Genomic DNA, 23,199 nt, shown 5'->3' on the forward strand with positions numbered 1-23,199 from the left:
TGGAGACTGGGCTGATTGATACTCTAAATTGAACCCCGCCTCTAGCCCGTTGACGCTGGGATAGGCTCCAGCCCCCCCCCCCCGACCCTTAATGTAGGAATAAGTGGAAGAAAATGGATGGAGGATGGATATGTACATGCATATGATTTATGGTTCTATATATAGGAAATTAGGAAAAATAATAACACACTGATTGTCACAAGAGATTTTGATTCCCCCCCCCCCCCCCCCCCCGGCCGGACTGGGCCGGAAACAAGATTCCCCGGTCTGGCTTTGCCCCCGGTGTTTCCAGATGCTCACCTCCGCCTCTGCGCCACACCAACGTGAAGCCAACTTCGCCCGGGCTGCAGCGGGGAGGTCCTAATCCAGCAGCGGGGAGTACTTGACCACGTGATGCGAGAGAGCGCAGCCGTCATCATTTCACTTCATACACGTCCAGGCTGAAATGGTCAAAGGTAAGCCGACGGGGGAACAGAAACCCCCGATGGAATAAGCCTCCACCCGGAGCCTGACCTGCTGCTCGCCGCGACTCGTCTGCCCCTCAACTTATTAAAGGTTTGTTTGAGTTCCGCTTCTCATCCCCCCGTTTTCTGAAAGGTATGGTGGCTGCCGGAGCCTGTTCCGGTTCTAGTGCTTCTATTTACGCCACATTTACGCAATTAATGTCGAGAACCAAACCTCGTCGTTACACAAACGTCCAGTGAACGCGGATAAATGAGTGTTTTTGTTTTGTGTGTTTGTTTTTTGGTGCGTGTGTGTAGCTGTCTTCGCCTCACACTGGTATTAGCCGTGTTGTTGCTCCCCATGCTAGCACGGTTTGTCCGGTTTGTTGTGTAACCAATGTCTCAGGTACGTAGAAGTGCTGTTGATAACCAACGGTTGTCGTCGCCTCTCTCTCGGGCTGCGTCACCCGGTGGTCGCCCCCCGCGAGCCCGGCGGTTTATTTCAACATATCCCCAGAGGCTAATTGTACATCAGCTAGCATGACAAGGGTATCCGGCTAGCATGCCCCGAGTCAAAGCCTCTTGCTAGCCAGATGGTTTCTTTTTTACTTTTTTTTTCTTTTTTACTCCAGTAAAGTTTAACTCATGGAGTAAAACTGAAAATAAGTAACGCTTCTGTTACTTTTTAAATTTTTTTTATTGCATTTATAAAGACGTGTTTGTTTATATGCTGGATTAGCTTCAAAGCTGGAGCCAGACGCTAAAGGTAGCAGTTGCTAACTCATGAATGACTTGTTTATTGTGTCCATCCAGTTTTAAGTGTGAGGTTTAACTCACGTTTTTTTTTTGTAAACAAATTTTGAATAAAGTTATGACTGGTTATTAGACTTAGCTAGCTATATGTACAGTTAGTGTTTGTTCCCTTAGGGATTTTTAAAAACAAGATTAAAGTACTTGAAAGGGTCAAGACAACAAGATGTGTGAACAAATCCATTGAGTTTTTGCTTTCATCAAGTTGTAGTCTCTGTATTGTGTAGAAAAATGTGCTTCAACGTAACACATTTTCTGTGCAATGGATGACGTTTAAACTGGGAGCTTTTTGTATTCAACATGTCAACTAACATGCTCAGGCATAAGTTCAGGTAGGCCCAGACTAAATTTGGCCCTAGAACTGCAGTGTTTCCTTGGCCGTGCAAAGCCCCATCCACTTGCATTTCAATCTGGCCCCAAGCAGGGGCCCAGGAACCCCAACCAGCCCGAACCAGTAACCCTGTCCAAATACATCCGTCCCAAAAACCCTTTATTCCTATAATGGGCATGTTTGTTTTGAAGTCCAAGGTAAATGTGTGAAGACCCCCCCCCCCCCATTGTTCTGTTAAATTTGATTCAGTTGTGTGTTGTAGGGCAGCTCCTTGCTGTTGGGGAGAGGGAATGATAAAGTCCTGGCTCGTAGAGTGTGCAAATTAACATGTTTCACTCTCCTTGAATGCTGGACAGGCATTGAAAAAGAGATTGTTTACATTCAGATGCTGGCCACCCGCTGCTTGCTTTTTCTTCCCTCCTGTTTTCCAATCACTGAGGAGACATGACCCACTTAAATGGTTGTTTACTTGCATTATAAGAAGAGCCAAGGCACTTCTCAATGAACTCTTGTCTACAATTCAATTAGAGCGGCCTTCCCAGCTGCACAGTTTTCCACATTACACAATGTCCCGTACAGCCTCGCTGCAGCCGGCTGAAATTTGCGGACTAAACGGCAATGCTAGTCTTTCACCCCCCCCAAAATGATCATATTATGCATTTGAGATATTTTAGTCTGGCTTTAAAATAACTGCTGGACTTAATCAGAAGTAGGTCTTATGGTATTGAGGCATCTTTGAAGTTTAAAATTAAATAAAGCTAAAAATGTAGGTATCATGTCTGATTTACTCTCTGCAGTAATAAAAGCATAAGTGCCCATTCTTGTAATGGAGTTGATGAGGTAAAGCCCAGCAGGTATTCATCAGGGTTTTATTGTCAGGGTTCTATTTTCCTAACGCTGTTCCTGCTACAGACAAGCTGTGGTCTAACAGTGTCTGCCTCAAACAAGTCATAATGTGTATTTATTTTTTTTAAGCCAGACATTTTATTACTGCTTTTCCTGTTGCCCTCTGACTAGACAACCATATAATAGGAAATGTCTGGAGTTTTTCCTCTCTTTTTTTCCCTATTTTTGGAGATTGTGGGACTATTTTTCTGCCAAGCTCAGTAAAGTGTCAGCCGATTGGCCTGAGATCTCCTTTTTTGTTCTGTCGGTGTTGTTCTTCATGTCTGTTAAATTTTGCGAAAAGAACACTACCTAGAATGTCATAATACCAAAGAAGGCAGTCCCTCCTTCATATTTATGTATCCTTTAGCAGTATTTTCATCTAGGTTTTGATTATGGCTTTGTGGCAGCATACGAGTAAACTTACATGGTGTTGGAGCTTCAGAGGTAATGATGTCCAAGTTGTCCCTATGTTGAGCTCTTCCTGCTGCAATGGCTTTATAAGTGGCAGAAATTGGTAACATGATGTCAATATAAATTCTAAGATTGATTTTTTTTTTTTCTTTTCAAGAAATGCCAGGGACTAAATATTACTGAAGAATGAGGACACTTAATCAAATAAAAACTTAGCGTTTCATATCGGTGCATCATGACCCTGAGTCCAAACAGGACATGTAACAAGCTTGTTTTCCAGTTATGAATGTAAAGTTCATAAGTATAAGAGGAAAATACTTAAGATGTCACTGGCACTGATACTTTGGAGTCAAGTTGATAAAGGTCTCAAAGCATGACAATACTTTTCTGGCAAGGATCTCTATCAAAGAAAAATGATTTCCTAAGTGTACAGAATACCATTTGCAGGCTATCTCGGCAGCACCTCGATACTACATTTAGAATGGTATTTCCACATATTTTGCCTTTTGCAAATTTTGCACCTCCTGCAATATAAATATTGTAAATTCTGCCCATATATTGCTGCCCATCTCTACAGCTATCAGATAAACCTTAATTCAGACTGTTTGACTTCACGAATAGAACTGGTGTTGTGCTTAACATTTACTGTCCAAAAAAAACCTGCTGGAAAGATTTTATTCTAGAGTGAGATACATAAGCAGAACTACTTCCCTGACTGGGTGCAGTGCTTTAATGCAGCACCTCAAAAGTCCCATTGTGACTTTGGTTAACAACACAAAGACTGTTGCTACAACTTGTGGCTGAATTTGAAAGTGGGTGAGGAGACTAAGTTCTGCAAAAAAAGGGGGTTTCTGATCTGTTTAAACCATAATGCGCAGTGGAGGAACTGCAGGCTGTGTCAGTGAGCTGGAACGGGAGGCACTTGAAGTAGTACCAGGTATGTTTCTTCTTGAGATAAAATCTTGTAAGATTCAAGTTATTGCATATGAATGTTAACATAACCCCAGGTCAATTAATGTTGGCAAAGGCTGTTTTGAAGAAATGTGTATTTAACTTGAGGTTTGTTTATTCGAGAGGGACAGTTGATGAATATTACATCAGTGACGTAAACAAGCCAGACTGTAGCCAAAGGTTCATTTCCACCTGTTGTCCATAAAAACAAAGTTCAATAGAATTTGAAACAATGTCCTGCCATTGCCCGATGCAGCTGAGCCAGCTAGCATCAGCTGCCTGCCAGGGGTCTGAAGCTCTGCAATGCACTGAGAGAAGATACGAGTATCTGCTTGTCTGGCTCTTAAATTGATCCAAAATAAGTGTCTTACCAAAAAAAAAAAGAGAGAGAGAAAGTTGGCGTGTACTCTAAAGTGAAGGGAGTTTAGCTCCGAAACCAATGAAAACTTCAACCCAGGCTCACATGGGCTTACTCTCAGCTGCTGCTATGAACTGTAGGTGTGTGTTGGCTCTGGTGGTCTCTGGCCAAAAGCAACAGTGTTTGCCAGAATGAAGACTGCATTTCTCATGAGCACTGCCGCCTCATGTTTTAAAGATCTTGATCTGCCTGGCTCCAGCTGGCTGAACTGGAGCACATAAATTTGTTTTGGAAGCAAGAGCAAAAAGGACACATCATATTTAGTTTGCAGGATACATAATGGTAACATAACATATGATGTATCTTTTTTTTTTTTTTTTTTTAAACAGGCAAATAATAATGACAATGTTGAAATGTGTAGTGATGTAACTGATGTTTCATACGGTCATGTTACATTTAATCAATGACTGCAAGTAGTGCTGAAAAATTAATCTTTTACCCCCATTAAGGAAGTAATGGTCACTTTCATTGGTTTGTCTGTTAGCAGGATCCTTCAGAGTCAAATTTGTCAATTAAGTTGAAATCCATTTTGATGTTACATTTGTGTAATTGTAGTGAGAGAACATGTAGCTATAGGTTGTAACAACCAGGTCTTCTCCATACAGAACTGAATGTGTGTGAGCTGTGTAGGAACCGATGTGAATATTAGCTTTTGTAATGTCATGTGCTCTGCACTCATCATCACCGTTATGTCACAGAGAGGTCTTATGGACTGTTGTGGACTTGGTTAGATCTGAAACTGCACATCTGGGAAATTCCATTCATGCAAATTGAATTTTCATTAATCCAGAAAAAAAAGGCAACCTGCCTTTTCCCCTTGTAGCATGCTCTGTTCTTCAGAAATGAGAGGAGGAGTACACTTGATTCTTGTGTTTTATTTTCTCATTGCTATTGGTGTGTCTGGCTTATATTGGTGAGTTTTGTTGCTGTATTAGTCTTAACATTTTTTTCTTTCCTTACCTGCGCATTCAAGTCCATCAGTGGGACATTTTGGGTTATATTACACTCAGTAGTTTCCTGCTTTATTTTGGCATTTACTAACAGAATGTTAATTTGGGTTTTGTCTGTGGTTTCATAACAAACTCTGCAAACTGGAATTGTGATTTTTTTTTTTTTTTGTCACAATGCAGTGAATTTTGAGGTATTTGAAACAAATTGATCACAAAGCAATCCCAGTTTATTTTAACCAATGATCAAACATGTGGTTTGTAACTCTAATGGGGACACACATTAAAATTGATGGCAACCACATGTTAAAAAAAATCTATACCTTTTCAATTTAGCAAGTATGTTTAACTGTTGAGCGACAGAAACTCCCTGGTCTCACTTCACGTGTTGGTTTTGAAATGAAAATGAGGTTTTAGGAGAGAGTAAAGCGTCGTTAGCTGTCTGGCTGTTCCAGACATTAGATTAGATTAGAGCAACGATTGTGGATGAATCAGTCTCACAATCTCTACCAAGGTTCTAGGAAGTGGGGCCGTGGTCAGCAGATGCATGTTGTTGTGTAATAATGTTATCAGTGCAAGTGGGCATTTCAGTTTAGGTCTCTGATGTTTCAGGTCATGGTACACTGGCGTCTTTGTTTCTTACACCAAACATCCCATGAGAACAATGCCGCTCAGTTATTGTCCATTGATTATCAAACAAATCAAGTTAAATCATTGTGTGACGTAATCGCAGTTGATTTTGTTTCCACTAAAGGGCTTATGAAGGGATGACTTTGCTGAATTTTACTGTCTGAAGTGTGCTCTTGTTTTAACCTGTAGCTATTTTATCAGAACTTATTTGAGTACTTCTTGATACTAAGGGAAAGCTGCTAAGGTAAATTCGTTAATGACTTGTTTTTCTTTCTCTTGCTAGGCTTCAAACAGCACTTCAGCTGCCAGCAAGTCGTGACACAAGAGCACGCACCTGCTTCTTAGCTTGCATGAGCACAGGAGGAGAAGGTCTGAGGCTGATTACTCCCCCCATTAGTCTTTGAGGTGGGGGGGAGGAGGAGGAGGGGGGAGCAAGAAGAGGGAGTCTCCATAACTATCCAGAGTATGGGGCAAAAAGTCCCGGGTGGCATTAAAACCATTGATATGCGAGATCCAGCGTTCAGCCCCCTGAAGCTGGAGCTACAGGCCTTGAGTCACACCAAGCCATCTCGACTGGATCTGCTGCTCGACATGCCACCTGCCGGCCTGGACGTTCAGGTCCAGCACTCATGGAACAATGATGACCGCTCCCTCAACATCTTTGTGAAGGATGATAACAAGCTGGTTTTTCACAGGCACCCTGTGGCGCAGAGCACTGACGCCATCCGGGGTCGTGTTGGCTACACGAGGGGGCTGCATGTGTGGGAAATCAGCTGGGCCATGCGTCAGAGAGGAACACATGCTGTGGTTGGGGTAGCAACAAGCGATGCTCCACTGCACTCAGTAGGCTACACTGCTTTGGTAGGAAGCAACACAGAGTCCTGGGGTTGGGACCTGTGCAGGAGTAAACTCTACCATGACAGCAAGAACCACACAGGGAAAACCTACCCAGCCTTCTTGGAGCCAGAAGACACCTTCATAATACCAGACTCCCTCTTAGTTGTCTTGGACATGGATGAAGGGACTCTGGGTTATATAGTGGATGGACATTATCTGGGAGTGGCATTCAGAGGACTAAAGGGCCGGAAGCTATACCCAGTGGTGAGCGCTGTGTGGGGACACTGTGAAATACGAATCCGGTACATAAATGGACTTGATCGTAAGTATAACCCACTAATTCTGCAACATGCTTCTGCAATCTTTTCATCAATTGGGAAATTCTGCCTGGTGTGCAGCTCTCATAAAAGCAGTGGCAGACTTTATTGTTGCTGTAAATAAAGGTGTGCGTTTAGAATCGCTCCCACTGTCAGAGCAGGACATTTCCATCATTACGAGCAGACGGGGTTACAACCGACCACCGTTGTCAGTCTGGCTTCTTGTCCAAGCTTTATGTAACATTGAATCAACTTATTAGCGTCAGCATTTGGAAGAATTGATAATAAGAAAGGAGTGATAGAAATGGCAAAATTGGATAAAAAAGCTTCTGTCTCTCAACGTTTACACCATCTAACTTTTTGAATTGTCATATATTAAAAAAACGACAACAACAACTTGGATTCATCTCCACGGCATCCATTCAATGTTCGTCCCTGGGAATACAGCATTGGTTAATTATTTAATGAACCAACATCAAATATTTACAGTAGTAGATGGAAATGTGCATAAATCAATCTTCAAGGTTGTAGTTTCGCTGTGTGGTGGTGGGCTGGCAGTTACGTCCTGATCTGTCGTGAGGAACGAGATGCCGCCTCGTATTTGTGAACTGCGTTTTTGACTTTGCTGTTAATTGGAGTCGGCTTAATGGCTCCTCAATCATACATCATAAAGTTTTCTCCATTTTAAATGATCAATTATCCAAAAATGCTCATACTGGGGAGAGAAGAAAAAAAACAGCCCCCCCCCCCCCCCCTTAACAAATGTGAAAATGATGCAAAATGGATCACAATTATTCCATGGTGAGAGGGTCAGAGCTTTCAATGAGGAGAAATGGGGGCTCATTAAAGCTGGTTGCGCTGGCTTCACATCCGAAATGCGTTGTGCTAATTAGATTTGTTTTTACAGTTCAGATCACTTGGCCACTGCAGCCGCGGGGAAGTCCCTGAGCTAATGCACTGACGTTAAAGGACAATAGTCGTATTTTTGAACATTGATTGGAGATGTTCCAGGATTTGGTCAGGACACGATGGGAGTCAACCACGAAATATCTGCAATCCCAACATGGGATAACGGTCTTCTCACGGCTTGTTTGGACGCAAAGGGACTCGGTGTTATCAGTGCACCCGAATGACCTTTTTAAAGGCCACTAGGCTTGCAGGATGTAATGGTTTAAGTTATTAATTCAGTGTGTAATGTTGGCAAATACAATATTTTTTTAAACCGATGTCTACATTTTTAATAGGTCAAACTAAGAGCAACCACCATCAGAACGTCTTCAGTGTCTGATCATTCTGGAGAGCTGCCCCAATTTAATGTTATTTCTGTTATTCAGTCAGATGCGTTGCTGAATAGCAGGAGGAGGAGGGGGCTGTCTCGTCTCTTCAGAGACTAGAAGGCCCTTGCCCCACCTGGCTGTGAATAATTCATGAGCAGTTCAGATTTAGTCATCTTGCTGACAGACTGGAGACTGAAGACTTTACCCGAGCCCCAGTTGCCATTTGCAAACGTGTTAGATGTCCTTCAGAGCTTGGCCCATGCTTCACCCCTCCACCAGCCTTGATCACAGATTCACGAAGGGAAAACAAGTCATCAGGACATGAGGAAGTTGTCCATCTCAAAAGCTTTTAACTGCGATGAACAATGACTCGCTCTGTTCACACATGGGCTCACTCAGTCGTTTCTCAGAGGATCCATTTGTAAAAGGATGAATGTCCGGCTCACTCGACTGATTTAGACTTCCATGTTCTCTCATACAGCTGCTCTTGCAGGTTTTCAGTGCTTGAATGAAAGGCGCTAGAGGTGGCCAATAGACTCCCTCACAGAAATACAGAGCACAAAAACTCTAGAAATCCTGTAGGTTTGAGTGCGCGTTTCACCGAAGCTGCTGCATCCATGCCTGGGACATTGACTAAAGCCCTGTTCAGACTACACAACATTTTTTGTCGGCGAAACGCCCTGCTGTTCACACCACCCGACGCTCCATCGGGCTGCTGTTCACACTACAAGATTTGTTGGTGGACGGGAGTGTTCAGACTACACCATTTTCCCCGTCAGTAGGTGTGGCCGACCAGGAAACTCTTGAACGCAGCGCACGCCCTTTTCATTGTAAACATGGACGCAGGGCAAAACGCAGCCCTCCAGGTCGTTTGTGCACTTCTATGTAGCGAAAAAAAAACAAACAAAAAGGAAGAGAGTGCGGGTGAAGGAATGGATTGCCAAACACGGACAGTGTAAAGGCAGGGGTGCTCACACCAATGCTCAACCACGCCTTCCAGATCCTCCTGTGTCCACGGATATCGCGAACCCTTTGTAGAATCCATGCCTCTCGTTGTTGTTGTTCCCTATGGGCGTATCCCCCACTGCTGGAGCTCTTTTCGTCTGGGTTCGCGGTACCGCCCATGTCTGCTTTCATTGGCTGCAGCTCCGTTTACGTCACTGCGACAAGTCCTGGATATCTAGCAGTGCTGGATGTCCACTTTGTGTCGCCAACGTTGCATGTGACCTCCTAGTCCATTGTCTTCGAGCTGTTCACCCCTCATGACTTTTGTCGTGGCGGTCGTTAGTGCCTTACCCCGATTTGGGGGAGGGAAGTTGCAGACGCCTTAAAGTCGTGTAGTGTGAACTGGGCTTAAAACGGTTCTAGTTTGAGATCTGGCAAAAGGTCAGAGTGTCCTTGAGGGTATGATTGCAAGGTAGCTTTTTGTTGGATGCTTTTGGATATTCAACAGCAGTTTGGTCCCTCGTGATATTCTCTAGTCGTACATGCTGGCCTGTTTCGCTGTGGAGGTCATTGACTCTCAGCAGCACCCACTTGTGTTAAACCATTCTGAGCCTTGTAAACTAGCAACCGGAGATAAAGTTTGAAATATATTAACAGCTCATGAGCGAAACATTGTTAGAACACGGTGTTTCTTTCCCGTAAGTAACGACCGCGCTAGTCGACGTAACAAGTGTCCCCCAAACTGGATGAACGACACTGGTCGCAGCTGGAGGAATCCATGACTGGTCAGCAGTATAGCGCCTAACTTCCTTTTAACGCTCTTGAGATTTTTGTTGTCTGTTTAAGTCGGAGGCTCTCTGAGTATGACATCATATTCTGCACAAATGACTTTTATTGCCTCCTAAAACTCTGAACAATTTTATTTTGTGTTGGGGTCTTGGCACTTAAAACGTGGACAAAATTTTTAGTATTTTCTTGTCAAAATAAGGCTTCATTACAGCCTCAAAAGTGGCCCAACGAACACAATAAAACATGCTGTTATCACCATCTTATGCAACTGTGTTATGGGTGAAAGCTGCGCTGAGAAATGTAAATGTTGCCCAACCATCGTGAGTGACAACAACAAAATCAAAGTAAAATCCAATCATAATTGGACTATGATCACCTTCTGCCTCACTGTGTCCTCTCTTTTGTCCCCCAGCTGAACCCCTCTCTCTGATGGACCTGTGTAGGCGTTCAGTCCGGGTGGCGTTGGGACGAGATCGTCTGAATGAAATCCATAGACTGCCCCTGCCGGCCTTTCTCAAAAACTACTTGCTCTACCAATGACGGCACAGTCATAATAACTCAGCACACCCTCCTGTCTCTCTTGTGTTTCTCTGGGATCCTTTTTCCGGGTTGAACCTGTTTGACCACATTGCTCGAGCTTCCAGGACTGACTCAGCCTCACGGAAGATTCAACATGTATGCTTTTGTGTCAGTGGCTGGACTCCTTCTCAGTTTCTTATCCTGTTTTAATGACTGTTTGCAATTGTATTCTCTAACTTAAAAAAAAAAAAAAAAAAAATCAGGAATCACTGAGCACTATGCATATGCTGATCGAGACGATGCCCTGACCGTCGCCATCTTGGTGATGCCTCCTGTAGCTTCTCAGTTGTGGCATCAGTGGTTGGTATCTCTGCTGTGACCTCCAGCCTGTATGATTATGAATTTCTATCTCTTAGCCTTTTTTAAATTTGAATGTTAATTATGAAAAAAATTGTACTGTATTACAGTGATTGGACGGAGTGTTGTGGCTCAGCCGTGCAGTGCTAGGCTGTAACCACAAGATGGTAGCATATTCACACACACAAAGCCATTCATGACAAATTTACAAACCAGATCCTTGCTGAGTTTTAGAAATTATGCTTCTTTTTAAACTGATAATGAATAATTTTACACAGATTAGAGATGCTGACCACTCCAGTGAGGCTGTAGTGCTGTGTGAGGCTGCAGCTTTGACCACTCGCAGCACTAGCCAGCCTCTCCTGCTCACCATCAGTGCATCCGACGGGAACATCAGCAGAAATCTTAACAGAAATATAATGTCACTGTGATTATTTGTAGCATGCATCTGCAGGAAATTTATCTCGATACAATCACGTGTTTTTAAAATCTTTTCTGTCACTCCTGCTCTTCGTAGTGCAGTCGTTCTCAAACACGTCCTCGGGGCTCAAGAGGAATAGCAGTTCAACCAATTATGTGTTTTTAAAGGCAAGAACGGAACCCAGCTGATGTGGTCGGTTGGGCTGAAAGTTGCCGCTCTTGAGCCCCACTGGCCGAAAGCTGAGAACCGCTGCTGTAGTGTTTGTGATTTGACGTATAAATGGGTAAAAGGGGTTTGGGAACCAGACTGTTTGTGAACTGTGTTGTGCCTCAGATTTGAGGCACTGTAATGACAACAAGACAATCCACAAAGTGCTGCACCTAAAAGATCTGACTGCCAACACGTTGTCACATTGCCATATCATAGACCTGTTTACTAGGATTTTTAAACATGCAGACGTGGTCCTCATTAAGCACTGGGCTGGATGCGGACACACTGTGCCACGACTTACTTTTCCATGCTTGCAGCTTCCGTTTTATTTGTATTCTTTGTTGTAGACTTGTTTGTAAGTATCTATTAAAAATTATTTCAAAGTAAAAATTGTGTTTGGACATTTGGCTGTCGGAATTTAACGCTGGCCAGTACCGTGCTCGCTCACGTACTGACCCGGTTTACCGGGACGTCAACCGTACGGAAAAGGTTGACTGAATGCTCCAATCTCTGAACCATGTTGTCTAAATGCGGTGGTGACATGACGTTCAAGCGTCTAGCTGGACACAAACCAGATATGTTGTGGTTCGGGGTTCACCCCCATCCACAAGACCACCGGGATTCTCTATAGTAAAGCAAATATTAAATCCTAGTGATTTTTAAGAAGGGTCACTTTATTGGAAATGTTTTAACAATATTCTTTGAGATTTAAATTACGTGGGCATTAGAATGGATTTGACTAGCAAGTTAGGCTGCTTACGTCTGCTTTTTTCTTTTTTTGGGGGGGGGACAATATCAATAAATGCGTATACTCATCAAAAGTGATGTCATCCAAAATACCTTTATTGAAACTGTTGAGGATGACACACACACACACACAAAAAAAATGTTTTGTTTGGGTCTTCTCCCAAATCCAGAGACGGCAAGTGTAGCATAAAGGAAGGAGGTGATACCCTGGGAAACTACGCACATTCGTATTTGTCATGCAAAAGTGGTCATGGATTTCAGGAGGGAGCTGGTTAACTGAGCTGAATGAGATCCGGTACGTCTGCTGGGTCCACACAGCAGTAGACCACTGGGAACGGTAGTTTTCAGAAATGGAACCCTTTGGTCCTGAACTCCCAGTCTATAAATAGTCTCAGCCCATCTTTAAATATTCTCTCCAGGATGTAACTGACCCCCCCCCCCCCCCCCCCGTGAGTCACTAGAACGATCAGCAACTTTTTCAAGATGCTTCAAAGATCCTTTACACCCTAAAAATGTCATTAAATGTAGCATAAGAGGGTGAAAGTAAAAGGACTGTTTACCTTAAAATAAAAAATTCAGTTATCTGCTCACCATCATGGTGAAGGTTCAACTATTCAACAAAACACTGCTGGAGTTTCTCGGGAAAATACACTGCAGTAATCAAAAATGTCTTCATAATTCTCAAAGTAAGCCTCAGAGTGTTCCCGTGCAAAACCCCACCATGTCTTTATTCAGTTTTCTGTGGACACTCACCTTCCATCAGCATGAAAGTGACTTAATAAATAATAACACCGCCCCCCCCCCCATCTTTAAGTGAATTTTCCATTTTAACTTCATTATCTGTCAGCAGATTTAAAAAATTATCCTCAGTAACTGTTGCTCTGAAGTTCATCCAAGGAAAACATGTTCATACACATGGGTGGTGTCCAGAAGGAGGCCAATGATGGGGTTAAGGGGGGGCTGGGAGTGGCAGGGGAGGGGCCGTCGTTGTCACTTTTACTGTCTAGCACCAAATACTTGGACAGTTTCACTGATACAGAGACCGAGACACATTAGTCCCTGTTCTGCTGTAGCTTTTTGTTTTTACATAAAGCAGGATTAGGTTCAGCAGAAAACACACACACACACACACACACACACACACACACACACACACACACACATATACATCAAGCAGATGATTCTAGGAAACCTCTAAATTACTTGAAAGGGACCAAAATCCCACTGCTAATGTACCAACACTGCTACTGCTACTAATTAAACAAGACACAATAAATTTAGATAAAAAGAAGTGGCCAGGTAGGCAAACTGCAGAGGTTCTAAGGAGCACAGATTGGACCACTGGCAAGATGAAGCCTACGCATCAAAATATCAAATGTGAGGATATTATAATAAATGTGTGCTTCCGAATTGTGTTGTGCCGAGTTTGTGGAGGACATTTAATCATCATTCCAACTGCGAGAAACTGGCTCCTGCTTGACTTGGCTGGAGTTTTCTGAAGTTGAAACACAGCACTCTGATTAAAACGCACCATGAAGAAGGGCACAGGTGAGTGATGACATCTTTTCAGATTAATTAGAAAGGAACATATTGACGTCACTGTCAAAAGGCTAAATAGGCCACAAGGGTTTCAAATAAGTCAGAAAACAAGTGCAGCCAGTCTGACAAGTTGACGGTGGCTCAGGTGTTGTTGCACTCACCTACAAACAAACAATTCTGTGTTTTGGCCGAGATCCACGAAAAACGTACCAAGTTAGACATCCTGTGGGCTTACAGCAGGAAATGCATTCCACCTTTTACCACACATGCTGTTTGGAGGTGGCGAGCACATACCATCACGTCACATGCTTGTTTTTAATGTGCAGGACAGCCGTGGTGTCATATTCCCTGTGCAACCCCAGCCAAGGTCATCGCTGTTGTTCTGAGATTTTCCCGAGGGCGGAAAAAAGTTGTTTTTCTCTTTATCTCCTGGTGTCAGTTCCTTATCAGGAAAGGCGCAAACTATCTACAGGTGGGCAACACTTGGATAGGAACGCTCATAGCAACCGAGAGATTATATAACTGGGGGAGCAGGCCAGATCAAAATGTACCACAGTGACATGTGAACAGCATGAGGACACATTTAGGCCATTTTTAACCATCAAAAGCAATCCAGCGGCCACTCAAACGTGATCTATCAAGATCCAGAATTAGAATGTGTTTGATTCATCATGTGTACTTGTCAATGACTGACACCTAAATTACTGTACTTCTCCCTCTAATATGCTAATCCTACATGGCACAATGCTGATACTAATACCCCTGAAGGTCAGAGGTAGGAACTTCAATGATCGGGGTATTCTGATCCACGGTAACACAATAACCTGAAATGGGCAAAAGGGTTCAGGGTTTTGGGGGAGCACGTGCACTACGTCAAGGACAACACCCCCGTCCGTCCCACTGACGTCACTGCTCGCGCATCTCCCAGGTCGTCCTGCAGCTCGGCCCTCCTGACAGCTCCGCCCAGCCGGTACATATTGAAATAGATGAGCGGCCGGGTACCGGGATCGTGAAACTCTCTTTGAAACCAAGGCGGTTTGTTTTGTTTTGTTTATTTATTTATTTTTTTCATCAGAAACGTAGCAGCAGTATGGCGGCCGTCTGAAGGAGAGCGAGATGGCACAGAAAGACACGCTGCTACATCTCTTCGCCGGGGGGTGAGTCGCGGTGAAGCCGCTGCCTTCAAGATTAACGTCACGTGTAGAGTTGACCCGAACCTCGAGACAATCTTTGAAAAGCTGGTATAAAGTTAACCCTTAAAAAAAAACCGGATTTACTAAACCAGTTCATCGAATTTTAAACTGATGTGAGCCGCTAGCAAGCTTAGCTAGCGGGGTAACGTTAGAGTACACGCACAGGCCAGCTAGCTCGTGTTTCACTGGGTTCTTTATGAGCTGGACAATTTAGTTAATTGAATGACCATCTGCTCACCAATGTCAAAATCACATGTTAACACCCACCAAGCTAAAGTTGCCATCATCAACAGCCAAACCCCCGGCAACATCTCTGTATTTCCATGTGGGAGCCAGCCGCTCATCCGGACCCGGGTCGGCTAATGTCTGATCACAGGCTAAGGCGAGCGAGGTGGTATCGTTGGCTCCGTGTGTCTAGAAGCTCCTGTTCTTGTTCGGGCGGGTGTTTCGGATCAACATTGTGTTTCATTTAAACCGTAAGGTGTGTCTCGATTTAGCGGTTAGCCGAGCGTCCCTTCGGCGTTGTGGCTGGACGTGGCGCAGCCTGGATGTCCTTCACTGTTACGTAACGGGAAGCTAAGAGATAAACCACCGGTAGTAGTATCATGCTAGCGATGCTTAGCGTGGCGTGACACGCCGGGAGAAGTGTATCAGCAGAAGCAACTGGCGCTGTGCTGGGATCGCGGTCTGTGTGGTAGATGCCGATGTAAGGTTACGTGAGGCGTGTTAAAACTGACGCCATTTTACCCTTGAGTGTCACAACCCTGTGGGTTCCCTGCTAGGAGCACATTCAGTTCCACACTGTGAAACTGTTCTTTAAGATGCCAAATCGGTCAAGTGTTGAGTAACCTAACAGCAGTGGACTCCATGTTGTCTTTTTTATGCGTGGAGCGTGCTGGCAGATAAAATCCTCCTCCATCCATCCAGCGGATAAAGTTAATTTAACACTCACGCTTGTCATTTTCAGAGAAGTCCGTCTGGCCTCTGTTTCCTAAAATTGCTTATCTTTGTCACCGCCACAGAAGCTCATCCACACTGAGTGTTTGACAGATAAAGTTGTGCAACAGGGCTTTTCATCCAGAGTGTGTTGTGCTTTCTGTGCAAGTTCCAACAGCCACTTAGGCTGGCCTAGGAGTCAGCTGTTCATTGAGGGGACATGTCGGTCTGGTGTTGCTGCTAAGATGTTTTATGTCAGATTTGACATAGCAGGAGAGCTTTGCATAACCTGTTCCACGCTACTAAACCTCCCTCCAGTTTATTGACACAGTTAATGAAGGATGTGCCAGCGAAGAGCTGTGAGGAGCCGGGGGAACTAATTGTTTGTGTGGTGCAGCTACGTAACTCTTGTTTAAAGACTGCTTTTCCTGGGGGCATCAGCCCTCGCCAAATTCAGTAAAAATATCTGAGCTGGCCAAGCCATATGTTTTTGGATAGTTCAGTCTTTGATCATAATCATTCCATGCACTTCTGTTATGTTATGGTAGGAATACACCATGCTGTTTTGCACTTGGTGAGACCATAATCTTATAATCCCCTTTGTCTGTGCCAAAGAATAAACTATCCACCAGGTTTTCAAGTTTTTAATCTAAAAACATGAATTCACAGGTGTAGTGGTACGGTGGGAGCCATCGTCACCTGTCCCCTGGAGGTGTTGAAGACACGGTTGCAGTCGTCTGGTCTCACTCTTCGGCCCATCTTCCAGGTCCAGCTAGGTACGCTGAGCGGGACCGGGGTCATCCGACCAGGGGCTGTTACACCTGGGCTGCTGCAGGTCCTGAGGTGAGATGTCTATGCTGGAGTTTATATGTCGAGCTGCGTTGTTGTCGTATCCCGTTGTTTCAGATGCAGTTGTACAGCTGGATGAGACCATTCAACTATACACGATCACCATAACGCGCTGGTTTGGACTGATGTGTACCTGCTGCTGATAAACCAGTAACTGAAATGTTTACACTCAAATATGTATTTGTGCCAAACCCTCTATCCGCCAGGCTCATGTTGTTGTGGTACAGTGTTACAGTGCCGTGTGCGCTGTGCCTTTTAGGCGTGTGATTTTCCATATGACAGTACGATGGGGACAAAGTGTTCCCTCCTCACAGTTGTTTACCACTGCTGCCATATAAGGGCATAATTGATACTTCTTGGCTTTTGTTGTAAGTGGGTAGCAACACGCTCTTCGTGCAGGTTTGGAGGGAAAACCTTTTTTGGAACACTTGCATAATGCCTTGTTTGGCGCTTGTTATTTCATCCAGGGCAGTAACTTGTTGTATTCTGTGTTTTTTACTTTCATTGTCTGAAATGAAGGCCACTGGTCCCACTCCTGTCCTACATGGAGTGAGGATTAGATCCACTGTGTCCCGCTCCTATTAACCGTTCTTGGCCAGCTGCTTGCTGTGACACAAACCAGGATTTTCCTGCAGGCCTCCAGATATACATATAAAAGCTATTTATGGCGTTCCTGAATATAATCCCCTTTTATGATACCGCTCAGTTTAGGAATGCAACAAATTACCCCAGAAGGGAAAGGAAAGAAACTTTTTGTCTATGGTACATCTGTGTAAAATTACGCTCCGGAGGGAGGGGGCCATGCACTGAACTGATCTGGACTGGTGTCAGCTTTGCCTTAAATGTTCCACATACCAAAAGACTGTTAAAATGTTCCAAATAGAAGGAATATTTGCTTCACAGGACAGGTCTTAGTTTTTGACTCTTGGAAGCAGAATTTCCAGAACAGTTGGAGTTCTCAAACTTGGTTCCAGTTTCTGTGTTCAGAGGCATGCAATCAATCATCCCCGAGCCTTTAAGATCAGACTCCATGTTCACCCAAAAGGGCTTGAAATGCATCGTAGTTTGATCTGAGAGGCTGTGTTTCGGTGTGAGAGCTGGCAGCTCGGTCCTTTCTTTCACTCATGTTAAGTTCTCTTTCTGCTCACCTTTGAGCACTTGTTCCCGAGGGATGTTTATTTTTGGAACACGGGGTCCTGTCCCATGTAATTTAGAGACCAGACAGTCATGACTGATGTCATGTATGATCCTGCCTGCTGCAGCCCAGTCATGTTGTGCGTAAACCACAACAGTTTAAAGACTGCCAACTCAAGGGGGCATGTTGTGTCTTCTGAACGCTACAGTGAGCTGTCGGCCTTGAATGCTACGCTGTGTGAGCTCCGGTATAGGTTTACATAAATGGCTTGGTTGATGTGACATGCCCAGTGCTGATGCTGGGGGGCGGGGGCAGTGGGTGGGGGGCATGTGTGATATAACACTTGGATTAATTTCAAGAGTAAAGTTGTCTTCCCTCCCCCCATGGCTCAGAGGCAAGTCGTGACACATGTAGAGACGGTTTAACATGAACTAAAGTCTAGATGAAAACACTGTCACACAAACCTGAGTGTCTCTTGGCTGATGTCCATTTTGCTTTTATTTCAGGTCAATTCTTGAGAAAGAGGGGCCAAGATCGCTCTTCAGGGGCCTGGGGCCAAATCTCATCGGTGTGGCCCCCTCAAGGTACATTCGATCTCCATTAACTGAACATTCGAGGTGTTGATATGCATCCGGCCTCGCTTATCTCCCACCATGTTGATCTATTGCAGTGTCGTTTGCAAAGCCGAGAACACGGTGTGGAAATCTAGTGATGCCTGTCAGTTGGTCAGCGAGACCATGATGACACACAATGAGACTTGTTAGAAAAACAATAAACGGAGCCGAGGTGACGGAGGTGTTTCTCATCAAGAGTGCTTTTTGTCTGTCAGGAAGCATCAGACTGTATTCTACTGTGGCCACTAACCAAAAAAAGCAGAAACAGGGGGCTGTGTGTTTATATTTTGTACTTTTATGGCTGACAGATTGAAAGTTTGCATCAACAGGAAGCTGTTGCCACAGCAATAACTTCCTTGTCCCCCCAGCCTCACAGAGTTCTGTGTGTTTTGTTTATGAGTGCAACAGAATCAGTCAGCGGGAGCAGGCCTCTGTGTTTGTTAAGTTAACCCTTTGTCCCACCTCAACACTAATAAGCTGATGGACAAATACGAAAGATGTAGGTACTCAGGAACAAGGCGTCATAGCCAGTTCCTCCTAAATGGGTCGTCTCATTTTCGCCTTGTTGTTTATTTATTTTTTATTTTTTTACTGTCAAGAAATGGCCTGTTTTCTCTCCTCTTAATTGGGCCATACAGGTACAATAGTCATTTAGCCATAAAATGTCCTGATAAATATTTGCCACTGAGCCGTGATTGAACTTTGAGACCACGTTACCTGAAAACACTCATGGGTTACTTTGCCCATGGTTAATGAATAGTCGCAGCGTGACCCTTTGCTCAGTAATTCCACCGCCCCTCCGTTCCAGTGGCCAACTTGGACAGGCTCGCTGAGGGCAGCTCTGTGGGCAGCTGCACTGCTCGCTGCTTATTCAGCCCATTCTGGTGCCACAGCAGTCTGTTCCAGAAGCCCAGCAGGCTCTGAACACGTCGCTCTGGATGCATTCACTCTGTGAACCATCTGAATCACTTGCATAATTGCACAGCAGTTCTAAAACCACGTTCTCGTTTGGAAAAATGCGTTTGTATGAAATCTTTACAGCTGTCCGAGGGTCTCACCAGCTTGTTCTCTGTTTTTCAGGGCCATTTACTTTGCTACGTACTCGAAATCTAAAGAGCTGTTCAATAGGCTGTTGGTTCCTAACAGTGGAGCAGTGCACATGTCCTCCGCTGGTGTTGCAGGTGAGCCTTGGTTCCACACATGTAATCTAATGGGCAGGACACCACAACCAGCTGTGAAAGATGTGTCAACATACGCGTCACCTCCATTCATATAAGTGGGAGTTCAGCAGCCTTCAAAATGGCCACTCAATAAAGTCACTCCTCTAAAATCTTCCTGGGGGGGGGGGGGTTATCACAGGGCTATTGTATTATCCTCAAACAATTGGTGTGAATAATATCACTAGAATTTGAAAGGTCACGTCACACCTAAATGCCTTGTTTCACTTTTCCAATTGCTTTGTTTCACATCAACAAAGGTCAGAAACAAAGGTTCTAGAAACCCACAGCAAAAAAAAAAAAAAAAAACACCTCATGGTTGAAATGTCGCTCACTGATTTGTTAACAAAAAACAAACTCCTCGTAATTTGTACTGGCCCTGTATCATCCATCATGGAGCACCCTCGGGTTCAGGTTATGTTGATGCTGCGACAGATATGAGAGACGATGAATGTCTGGCTGGATCGCAGCTATGAAAAATGGTACTAATGACTTCAGGCATTTGGAAGAAGCTGCTCTCGTCACAGGTTTGGTCTTGTTTGTTTTTTTCTGCTCAAGAAAAGAACCGGCTTGATCACCTGCCACTATAAATAGATCCTCCTGTCCAGCTATACTCAGACGATCACTGTGAAAACAAAAAGGTCCCGTCATGCTGCCGTGTAAAACTTAATGTGGCTGTTTTGTCCGTCGTCCTCAGCTTTCCTAACCAACTCTCTGATGAACCCCGTCTGGATGGTCAAGACCAGGATGCAGCTGGAGAAAAAGTATGTGCACGCTTTTGATTTCACCTCCCGTGCGTGCACTTGCGTTCAGCAGCACACTGAGGCCAGGGCTGTCTTGGATCTTTGAAACCAGCCTGCTTTACTTCGGGGTCTTCTGCGGGCAGGAAGGCAGCACACATAATGTGACCTATCATAGAAATGTTAACAGCCGGCCTTCCCTGTCGCGTCCTTGGGGTATTCAGTGCGTAACACTGAGCTTGTGATCTGGGTCCATAAATACACAGTGCTGACGCACTGTCCTGTGTGCTGAGGAGGAGTCTATTTACATTCCCAAGTACAGGGCACCAGTACAGTGGGAGTTCTCGGGTCCTTACAACCGTCCCTACCAAAAATATTCTGCAACAGAATCAGTCTGATTTACTGCTGAGGGGAGGGGTCAGCTGATTAAGAGTTCAAATGAAAGTTACGCTCGTTACTCTTTCAACCCCATAAGGAAATCTCAGATCCCGTTGTTCCATCAGGCGTGAAAAGCTGAGGATTAACTTAAACAAAACATGAAGCATCTTTGATAGCTTTCACGCTGTAGCTTCACAAATGGGAACATTTTTCTTCTCTTGACGCTTGTAAAGACGGATGTGGCTGTCTTGTTAACTGCCGTTTCACATCGTTCATATTTTGGCATTGCACAGTTTGTATATTTGATGATCAGTGCCGGTATTGGCAGTCCACCCTACGTCACGGTTTTGGTCCTAATTCATGTCGTTTCCCTTTGCAGAGCCCGGGGAGAGAAGAAGATGAACGCATTTCAGTGCGCCCGCTATGTTTACAGAACGGAAGGTGTGCGGGGCTTCTACCGAGGTCTCACTGCATCCTACGCTGGCATCTCAGAGACCATGATATGCTTCCTCATCTACGAGACGCTGAAGAAACATCTGGCCCAGAGCCAGTTCTCCTCTCCAACCAGTGAAAAGGAGAAAGGAGCGTCGGACTTCCTGCGCCTGATGATGGCAGCTGCTTTCTCTAAGGGTTGTGCCTCCTGCATAGCCTACCCACACGGTAGAACAACTCACGTCACCTATTTGTCTTTTGCAAACCAGCAAAAATAATGGCAGGTTTTGATGTGATTTCTTGCTCCCTTGTCTCGTCTCCACAGAGGTCATTCGGACAAGGCTGCGTGAGGAAGGAAGCAAGTACAAGTATTTCTTCCAGACGGGGAGATTAATAGCCATCGAGGAAGGATACACAGCTTTTTATAGAGGACTCATTCCACAGCTAATTAGGCAAATCCCTAACACAGCCATCGTCCTGTCCACTTATGAACTCATAGTCCATCTGCTGGGAGAGTCCAAGTGAACGCGTCTCTACTGACCGACGATGGGATGCCACTAATAAACCCACGCTGGGGCAGGAACTTTCAGACTGCATCTTTCAGTGTGGTGCTAAAGACACTTAACGGCGGAGCTGAAGTTGTACTGTTATCCAAAGAGCTAAACACATTATTTTATTGAACGCTTTTTGTTCAGAGGTTATCAGAGAATAAGTTGTGGTTCTTGTTGAAAACTGCAAACCTGTGAAAAAAGGTCATCTACTTAGAGGACTAGTGAGTGTTAAGTTAACTAAATTATTTTATGTTTTGTTATTTTACTGTTTCCTTTTTATCGGCGGTAAGTGTACCTCCACACACACACACCCACACATACACACACACACACACACGAGTGGGCAGGTTGACTCTGTAAATTCTTTGAAGGGCAGTTAATTCAGATGAAGTGCTCGTGGTAGTGCTGCCCCTCACGTTTTAACGACCACACTGGACATTTTTTTGAGAGTTCCATTGAAGACATTCACCACTTTTCTTTTCTTTTCTTTTTTTTTGGGGGGAAGTTTGAATTACAGAAAAAATGTACTATTTTTTTCGCTAATATAATTATGAATATATAGATAAATATAAATATATACAGGATTATCAGTATGTTTTGTTTTGTTTTCTTTTGTGAAGAAAATGGTCACTATACACTATGATGATATCTTGGGTGCTCATTTGATCAGTGGCTGAATAAAATGCATCAAGACGTGTTTTGGTGAGTGATCCAGCGCTGATGCGTCTCTGTGATTCGCCTCGGCTCAAAAGGTACAGCAGAGATGAGCGTGGCGGCAGCGGCAGATTAACCGAGTGGTTACCAATCATGATTTGAAGAACAGGAATGTGCATGAATCGTTGAAGTCCGTTCTAGTTTGCGTCCATCTTCAGTGCCCGAAGTATCCAGTAAATACTCGGCGACAAATGACTGACAGGTGGTGTGTTTTTGTTTTGTTTTGTTTTTTGACTGAATAACCGAACGTTGTCATTTTCCATGTACTGTAAATTCTTCAGTAATGGCTGCTTCACCTTTGGTCATCCATTCTGGAAACGAGTCTTCCCTTTCCTCCGTTAATCACAGCTATAAAAAGCTTCAACCTCTTGGAGTTGTTCACGATTTATTGTTTTACACCTGCTCACAACAGAAGTTGTATGATTTGATTTGATCCCGAGAGAGCAAGTACGCAGATTCTCGATGAAACTCCCACTTAAGGAGAGCTCCATTTCAAAACTGAATCCTTATCTTTCCAGGTCAGGTTCTACTGGCACTAATATGTAGTGGCATGTCTTTATTGAATACTAAACCTACCAAAAGCACACTTGTCTGGATGTGTTCCTGGTCCTGAAGCACAGGGGTTCCTGAGACATGGAGGAGTAGAACTGTAT

The 23,199-nt window shown here is 44.3% G+C and overlaps 2 protein-coding genes across 3 annotated transcripts; both read left to right on the forward strand.

Annotated features, from left to right (window-relative positions):
* The first annotated feature begins 383 nt into the window (after nt 1-383).
* spsb1 (splA/ryanodine receptor domain and SOCS box containing 1) lies at nt 384-11,885 on the forward strand. 2 transcript variants are annotated; one of them, XM_086214590.1, is made up of 3 exons: nt 384-597; nt 6,113-6,988; nt 10,407-11,885. In XM_086214590.1, exons 2-3 carry the CDS (start codon nt 6,295-6,297, stop codon nt 10,532-10,534), a joined length of 822 nt encoding a protein of 273 aa, XP_086070716.1. In that variant the 5' UTR covers nt 384-597; nt 6,113-6,294; the 3' UTR covers nt 10,535-11,885. The 2 variants fall into 2 exon arrangements, with proteins under 2 accessions (XP_086070716.1, XP_086070715.1); XM_086214589.1 differs by having other exon boundaries at nt 384-555.
* Nucleotides 11,886-14,730: 2,845 nt separating this feature from the next.
* slc25a33 (solute carrier family 25 member 33) lies at nt 14,731-22,914 on the forward strand. Its single transcript, XM_086214591.1, has 7 exons — nt 14,731-14,944; nt 16,586-16,759; nt 18,407-18,484; nt 19,595-19,695; nt 20,429-20,495; nt 21,229-21,509; nt 21,607-22,914. Exons 1-7 carry the CDS (start codon nt 14,904-14,906, stop codon nt 21,804-21,806), a joined length of 942 nt encoding a protein of 313 aa, XP_086070717.1. The 5' UTR covers nt 14,731-14,903; the 3' UTR covers nt 21,807-22,914.
* Nucleotides 22,915-23,199: the final 285 nt, after the last annotated feature.

This window comes from Aulostomus chinensis, chromosome 9, assembly GCF_037954235.1.
Source record: "Aulostomus chinensis isolate RoL2024-O1b breed Wild chromosome 9, RoL_Achi_v1.0, whole genome shotgun sequence".
NCBI classification, from domain to species: domain Eukaryota; kingdom Metazoa; phylum Chordata; class Actinopteri; order Syngnathiformes; family Aulostomidae; genus Aulostomus; species Aulostomus chinensis.

Coding starts and splice junctions, on each gene's coding strand:
- spsb1 (XM_086214590.1), top strand. CDS start 6,295: ATGGGGCAAAAAGTCCCGGGTGGCATTAAAACCATTGATATGCGAGAT. Junction 6,989..10,406: donor GTACATAAATGGACTTGATC/GTAAGTATAACC, acceptor TTTGTCCCCCAG/CTGAACCCCTCTCTCTGATG.
- slc25a33 (XM_086214591.1), top strand. CDS start 14,904: ATGGCACAGAAAGACACGCTGCTACATCTCTTCGCCGGGGG. Junction 16,760..18,406: donor GGGCTGCTGCAGGTCCTGAG/GTGAGATGTCTA, acceptor CTTTTATTTCAG/GTCAATTCTTGAGAAAGAGG. Junction 19,696..20,428: donor GTCCTCCGCTGGTGTTGCAG/GTGAGCCTTGGT, acceptor CGTCGTCCTCAG/CTTTCCTAACCAACTCTCTG.